The 7,777-nt window shown below is 51.0% G+C and overlaps 2 protein-coding genes across 6 annotated transcripts in view; one reads left to right on the forward strand and one right to left on the reverse strand.

Annotated features, from left to right (window-relative positions):
* Nucleotides 1-6: 6 nt before the first annotated feature.
* Nucleotides 7-4,793, forward strand: TRMT10B (tRNA methyltransferase 10B; the record flags this gene model as incomplete). Its single annotated transcript, XM_035897858.1, has 6 exons — nt 7-93; nt 758-910; nt 1,684-1,762; nt 2,608-2,675; nt 2,974-3,097; nt 4,093-4,793. Coding segments are annotated over 6 exons (618 nt in total), but the record flags the coding sequence as incomplete, so codon positions are not given.
* A 144-nt stretch (nt 4,794-4,937) lies between these two features.
* The window catches only part of FRMPD1 (FERM and PDZ domain containing 1), a 28,701-nt gene continuing 25,861 nt past the window's right edge, over nt 4,938-7,777 (reverse strand). For all 5 annotated transcript variants that reach the window (XM_035897852.1, XM_035897853.1, XM_035897854.1 and 2 more), the window contains one exon: nt 4,938-7,777. This exon is cut by the window's right edge and continues 3 nt beyond it. In XM_035897852.1, coding sequence (XP_035753745.1) covers nt 6,952-7,777 — 826 coding nt within the window. In that variant the 3' untranslated portion in view covers nt 4,938-6,951.

Genomic DNA, 7,777 nt, shown 5'->3' on the forward strand with positions numbered 1-7,777 from the left:
GCCTCCCTCGCGAAGGAACGCCTTCTGGAGGCCAGGGCGTCGGGGCCCCGGCTCTGCGTGGACCTCGGCGTGGCTGACCGCATGACGGAGAAGGTACGGGCCCCCCTGCCTGCTGTGCCGGTCGGCACCAGTGCTGCTGCTGCTTGCCAGCACAGCCCCTCTCCGAGGTCTGGAAACTGCTCAGAGATCCTGGGGACGTGCCCCATTGTAGCCTTGGCGCGGCCTGGCGGCTGCTCCTCTCATCCATCCATCCCTCTTTGCTTCCGCTATGGGAAGTGTCCTGCCTTGCGCTGTTCCTGGACCGTTCTGTTTGCAGGGAGGGAGCACAGGGGAGCCTCCTGAAACAAGGCCGAGGGAGCCCTTGGCTGGGTCACGTCACTGGTTTGTTCTAGCTCTGCTGGGAAACTCTGAGAAACCCTCCAGCTCAGCTAGAGCCAGGATGTGCGAGGGTGCAGACAGCAGCTCTCCTGAGCCCTGCCTCTGGTGGGATGCTGGCCCCTCTCACCTCTGCCTGTCCCTCCACCCCTGGGCCTGCCCATGGCTGCCTGGTCTCCAGCACTGGCTGGCTGCACACCCAGCTCAATGGGTTTCCTTGAGACTCAGAGGCAGATGAGCTGTGCTCCCCAGGAGCAGCCTTTCCAGAGCCTCAGCAGCCCGCCTGTGACACAGGCGTGATGGATGTCTGCAGGCCTGAATGGAGCTGTGTCACCCCCTGCCCCTAGACTTGTGGGTCACTGTGCTTGTTGTTTGTTGGAAGGAAACAAGCCGCCTCGCCTCCCAGATCAGGAGACTCTACGGGGCAAATAGGCGGGCTGAGAAGCCATTTTGGCTCTGTCTGACGGAGTTTGTGGTGGGCTCATTGATCTATGAGGAGTGTTTCCGCATGAACGATGGCTTCTCCAATTATTTGGTAAGGGTCTCTGACCACAGTGCTGCTCGTAGCGCCCCATGCCCATAGTGCTGGCCCTCAGTGTTGACCCAAGACAGGCTGAGGCGGGCTCCGATGGTGGGAATACAGGTCAGTGACAGTGGTTAAGGTCAGATCTTCTTGACCTTTGGTGGGAGACAAGAACTTGGAGATAATGGGGTGGTGGGCAAGGCCTTCTGGTTAGAGCTCGTGTTGCTCCTGCCTGCAGGAGGAGACTTTCTTCTCCAGATGCTACTTCTGCAAAGAGGCCTGTGGTACTGGCGACAGGCAGACACAATAAGCTTGGTCAGGCTTTGGACAGGTCGCGCATTCCTCTCCCGAGTTCTTGTACCGAGCTTGGTTTGACTCAAGCACAAGACCCACACATTATGGCAGTGACATCGAGTCGTGTGTTCTACAGTGCATGTGGGGCTGCCTGTAACAGTCAGGTGGGAAAACCACCTGAAGTGGAGATTCCTGAATCTCTCAAGAATTAGAATCTCACTTAAAATTAGGTAATTATTACTGATCTCCCTTCCTCAAACCACATCTAGCGATTTTGATGAAAATGTAATGGATTTGAGATATGTATTGTTCAGTGCTCATACAGGAACATCTTCCGAATTAAAAACACACTCCATCTGTAGGAGGTTAAACACCTAAGGCAGTAGTGTCAGTTCCACTATATTTCTGTGTCTGAGGGTGGGTTTTGCTCTGGCAGATGGAGTTTGGGTTGGGCTAATGGGCTTGTTCTCTTCCTGTCTTGCATTTTTCAGATAGATACAACTCAAGAAAGTTACCTGGACCTGTTTCCTTTAGATGCAATTGTTTATCTCACTCCTGACTCTGAGAATGGTAAATATTTTACCTGCTTGAGGCACAGGGGAACTAGGGCAAAAGGTTGATTTTTAAGCTTTTCTTTCTGAGACCATGTTATATTTCAGGTGATTCAATTCCAAGCATTCACTGTGTCAAATTGCAATAGATATGTGGTGTACTTAGGTCTGATGCTAAATTGATTAATTCCTCAATCTGTTTTGACAGGGAATGAGGTTGCCAGTCAGGCCTGTGCATGGTCTGCAGCAGACTTAAAACCTGTGTGTAGGCCTCCTGCAGTTTGTAGTACTGTGAAGTGGCAAAGTGGAGATGCTGTAGCAGTTTTGAGTGTAGTCTAAATCACATTTTTCTGTGAAATAATGCAGGAAATACATATTGCTTAATTTGCTGCTGTGTTTATTTCCTCGTCTTCCTACATTTCTAACTGGCCACACATTCCTGGGGATGTAGATCCCTTTCTTGTTTTATTCAAGTGCCTTTCTGCAATAAAGGATCTGGTAAGGGTGGGGGAAGGTCTCAGTAAGTCACCTGGCCAGTGGAGAGGCATCTGCGGAGCAGATTGGGATCAGACTGCCCAGGTCAGCCCCATCTCAGAACAGACAACAGTTAAAGGGAGCAATGTATGGCATCCCTGGCTCTCTGTGTTTTCAGCCAACATCTGATCTTGCCCTTTCAGTCTGCCTGCAGGTTCAGACAGACACTTCTGTCTCTGAAGTCTCAGCCTCCTTCATGGTCTGAGGCTACTGGGTAAAGGGTGACTCTGGCCACAGCTTTCTCATGGCGGTGGGGTTTTGCTTGAGGAATGGTGTAGTACGGGATTTTACTGTTGCATGGTGGTGAGTAAGTGCTTATCTTGTTTCTAGTCCTTGAAGATATTGATCCAAATAAAGTGTACGTCCTTGGAGGCCTGGTGGATGAAAGTATTCACAAGGTGGGTAGTTGCCTATCAGAACCTGAAGGTGCTGGCTGCCCCATTCTCTCATGAGAGCAGAGCCATCCCATTGGTAGCAACCAGTGCTGCTGCTGCCTTGATTTTAGACATCACTATAGTGCCACCATCCACTTTTCCTCAAGGTTCTGCCTGGATCCAGCACCAGGCAGAGAGACTGCAGCAGCCTGGGTGGAATGAGCCCTAGGACAGTTTTTGCCTTCGTAGCTGCTGATCCCCAAAATGGTACGCATCCTATGCATGTGCAAGTTTGGGCACCTTGTTCTTGTTTCCCTTGCAGAAGCTGACTCTGCAAAGGGCACAAGAACAGTCCTTGCAAACAGCCCGCCTCCCCATCCGTGAATACATGGTGAAAACCGCCAACACCAAGAACTACCACTCGGAGACACTGGCAATTAATCAAGGTGAGAAGCTGAGCCGTGTGCTGTCACTTCCCTGGTGCTGAGTAATGGCAGAAAACACTGGCAGCAGAGGTTTCTCTGACTAGGTTTTATCCCTGCTGCCCCCATCTTAAGGTCTTGTGTGCTTTTCTGCATTAGCCCAGTTTCAGAGGAGCAGGACTTGTATCACTCTTGCTTTGCACAAAGCAGTGAACAGTTTAGCGTGGGAACATTTGAGGAGGCTGCTGTTGCTACAAGTCACACTAGGTCCCAGGCAAGGGAAAAGGACAGAAGCTGGGCCTGTGTCAGGCTTGATCAAGGCAAGGCTCAGAACACCAGGGTGGGGTGTTTGTGCTATACCACTGTGATGGCTCCATGTCATGACCATGGGCCAGGCCACCTGGTCACATCAGTGGATCTGCCCATTTTTCCAGCTCTGGTGGCAGTCTGTGGCTTGGTAATGTGAACACCTCTCTGGCAGGGACTCATGTCTTAGGCCACCTCTGTCAAATTCTTACCTCTGGCATGAGGGCTTTGTTGCCATCTCCATCAGCGCAAGGCAGAGGATGTGGCAGAGAGCTCTGCAGAACACCAAGCCTAACTGCTAGAGACCACTGTGTCCCCCAGGGGAGCCCTGGTGACACAGCATCTGAGAAGCAATGGTGCCAGCACAGTAGGTATGACCCACCATGGGTGTACTGTCATCAGCAGCACAGGCAGGCAGTACAGGTTAGTGAAAATGGGGACTGGGGGAACCTTGCTTTAGTTGACACAGCCTCTGTTTTTCCTAGCTAGAGCTCCCCAAAGTCATCTTCAAGACAGTCGTCTGCTCTTAGACGAACTGCCTCAAACACTTGCTCATCAGATTTTAAATGAGAAGGAATGCAAACCCCATGCCAATCTTCTCTGGCATGTAACTATGATTTCCTGATGTTTTGTAGCCAGTGGGGGTGTATCCCAGAGCTTGCTATTGATGCCAGTATCACAGCATGATACCTCTCTTGCTCTCTTCCTGACAGTCTTTGATGTCTTATCAACGTACTATGAGACCCAAAGTTGGCCAGCAGCCTTGAAAGCTGGAGTTTCTTCTGGAAAAGGCTATGTGCTACCAGATGCAGTGAAATAAGTGGAAATACCTCAGCATGACAATGCACAAGAAAACTCTTTATTTTTTGATGTTAAGGAGCTGTGCAGATGAGAGGTGAACTCCGAATTTCAAGCAGAGGCACCAGCATGGATGTGCATAGAGAAAACAGCTCTGCTTAAATCTTGTTTAAGGAGCTTCTCAAGAGTACACGTCCTACCTCCGCAGTACAATGCTGGAAATTACTTTTCCCCTTGAACAGGAAACAAAAGTTGTTGGTGCCCTGGGACCAAGTAAAAGTGACAGGAATTCAGTTTTGCTTCTTTGCAGATGCTTGCTAGAGTGTTTCTGATTCTTGCATCTACACTAGTTCTGGGACAGGGAGGGGAACTTTAAGGTATTTCTTTCATCTTCATTAAAAAGTAAGTGAAGTGAAGTTAGAATTGCAAAGTTCATTGGCAAGGAAAATTCCTTCCCATGGAAAAGGGCAGTGCTGTTCCAATTGGGGAACAGCAGATGGGAAGGGATTCCCTAGTGGAGAAACGGTTCCCAGGTGTACCATGTCCTAACAACTTTAAACCAGTTGAAGCCTTGGTGAGTTGCTGAAGCCTATAACTAATCCTGTGCATCTAATCTAAAATAAAATGTTCTCTCTTACACTCCTGCTGCATCCTTATAGTTACTAATGCATGCATGGGACATCACATGGACTTGTGAAGTTCACTAACTCGACATTCCTCCTGGAAAGGTACCTGGGATTTGACTGTGCCCTGCACAAAGAGCAGAGATGTATTTCACAGCCACAGCAGAAAGCATTTTTGATGCATCTAGGTTGATATGTTACCTCAGCCAGTGTTGCTAAAAAAACGCCAAACAAAACAAAACCCTCACAGTCAATAACTATGTCTAACCACCAGTGGAAGGACTTGAAGTTCTTCTGAGGTAAATTACCTATCTCATGTGGTTGTGTGTTTTCATTCCTCCTTCACATCAAGAGCCTTTTACAACACCTGGAGCTCAGTGCTCATGTGGCAGCATCAGTAGGGCCTGCTGCAAGAGCTGTTGGTGGACACAGAGGTTGCTCCCCCCCGTAGGCTGCACGCGCTTGCTGCTGGCTGTTGCTCTGCTGTGCCCAATGGGCTCTTCCAGTTCTTACTCTTCACATCCTCCTGCTCATCAGCTGTGGCTGTGTAGTTAGGAATCTGCACTTGGGCTTCAGTGTAAGAGACTTCAAAGTTTCTAATTAAGCCCCTGAGTTTGCTATGCAGCAGTATATGCTAACCCAAACCACCTGGCAGTGCTACCCTCCTGTGTGGCCAGGAAAAGAGACTGCCCTTGGTTAGCTAGCTGCTGCCTGCAGGCACACTGTGAGCCTAGCAGCTGTATGTTATCTGGCGTAGGGCTACTAAAAGTTGCCAAATTTCTGTGGGTATTTCCTTGCCTGGCTGCAAGAGTCTGCCTGGTTAGGGAGGTCTCTTAGGGGTGCAGCAGCACTCCCTTCTGCCCCAGCTTCCATGCTCTTCCACAGCAGGGTTCAGCTGCGAGAACTTGCCCTTTACTCCCTCTGGAAGTATTAAAGAATGAGCAAAAAAAGTGGGGGTGGCCTCCTCAGATGTAACAGAGCCACAGGACAATCCTGTCCCACACTGCCCTGGTGCTTGGGTAGACGTGGTGTGCATGGGCAGAGCTGACTACCTCTTATGACCTGCCCATGCTCCTCTACCACCTGGTGCAGATCCCTCCATCCTGAGGACACGGCTGCAGCAACTGACCTGCTGCAGCAACAACTCATCACGCAACAGAGAAAGGCAGTGTTCCCAAACAAGCCCCTATGCCAGACACCAGCCATCAGGGACCTACCTTTGTCCTCTTCGTTACAGGGCACTAAGACGACCTTTAAGGGAAAACAGCTCATACCTAACTAGGGATGTACTGCACATGAGCTACTGATGAGGTTGGGAAAAGGGGCTTGCCCTCACCTAGGCAGGCCACCATAATGGGTCATCTCCACAGCTGTGAAGGTTGCATTTCAGTCTCAGGCCTTACTCCTTCTGGAAGACACGGATCCATAAGCAGTCCCTGGTTAACCCCCTGCCATGCTTTCTCAAACATCAGCAAACAGAAGAGCTGGCTGACACACACAAACCGTATCAGAAGAGCAGGATATGGTGGTGTCTCCCCTGCCTGGGACAACCCTCACTTCAGCTCTTGCAAGGAAAAGCAGTTAAATAGAGCATAGTTTTGTTCCCGAACAAGTTTCCATTACAAGTCCAGACACACCATCGGCCAGAGAAGGTGGACAAAGCAGTCTGGGTTCCTTCGTGTTGGGCCAGGGTGGGAGCTGATGTCACTCTACTTTACAGTCTGCCTGCAGAGCAAGGAGTGGGAGGAAAGGCAGGCAAAAAGGCTCCTGTCTTTCTCCACAGGCAACAGAAGGCAGCTAAGACACCACCTTGAGACTGGCCCCCTGCAAGGCCTTTGGGAGGTGAGGGACAAGCTCCAGGCAAGATACATAAGCCACTGAAGTACTCTACAAGTTTGGATATTACATAAAGATTCTGCACGCACAATTACACAAAGCTAGGCTGGAGGGCATTATGCCTTACCCCATGACCACCCCTTGGACAGGGCAGCTCGTGGTGGAGCTAAGCTGGCATGCATGGACACATCCTTCCGTGACCATTCTCAAGCTGTGAGGCTAAATATCCTGCAAGGAAGAGCCTGGCAGCGGACAGAGGGAACATGGCTGGGCTCTTCCCCAGCCAGTGCACCCGTGTGTCATCAAACAGCTCTGTCACAACAACGAGGGTACCCTGAACTGCTGCAGGAGACAAAACATGGAAGCTCTAAGGGCTGTGTGTTGGCGGGCCAGGAGCTTGGTACCCAGATCTGGGCAGCCTTGCCTGTGAAGCTGCTGGTGAACAGCCTGCACAAGCTGGTGGTAGGTACCCACTACATCCATAAGCGCAGTCCCAAGCTCCTGCTGCCTCTGCCTGCACTGCTGGCAGTGCGTCACCTGGAAGCAGGCCACTGCCAGCTGAACCAGGTGGTCGAATGTCACCCTAAGCACACCCTGCAGCTCTTTGAGGGGCTGCTCTATTTTCAGGAGCTCCTGGCAACTGGACAGCAGGTCCCGGGAGGCTAAGCCAAGGGCACTCTTGCTCTCAGCACCCTGCTCTGCACATTGATCTTGCAAGTGGGTTGCTTGGTTCCCAGAGAGCTTCCCCACAACCTCCTGAAGCTCTGTGGTATAGGCTAGGAAGCGGGAGAAATCTGCAGGGCTCATCCATGCTTGGTCCTTCAGCTGGCTGAGGGCTTGGACATGAGGGTCCCACCATGCCCCATCCCTAGCAATGGAGACTGGGATCCCAGTAAGGCTGTGGTTGCTGGATGGTGGGGTGGTGAGGGGCCTCTGAAACATGCTGCACATGGAGATAGTGGTTTCACGTTCCCCACTGTCATCAGGCCTGTGGAAGCAGCTGATGTAGGACAGCCGACAGCTGCACTTGTCCACCCCAAGCTGTGGAGAAGTCTTCTTCATTGTGGGAAAAGCCAAGGAACTGGTCATGATGGGGTCGGAAGGGGTCTGTTCATCCTTCTTGTGGCTAAAGCAGAGGAAA

The sequence above is a fragment of the Egretta garzetta genome, unplaced genomic scaffold (assembly GCF_000687185.1).
Source record: "Egretta garzetta isolate BGI_Z169 unplaced genomic scaffold, ASM68718v1 scaffold277, whole genome shotgun sequence".
Taxonomy (NCBI): Eukaryota; Metazoa; Chordata; class Aves; order Pelecaniformes; family Ardeidae; genus Egretta; species Egretta garzetta.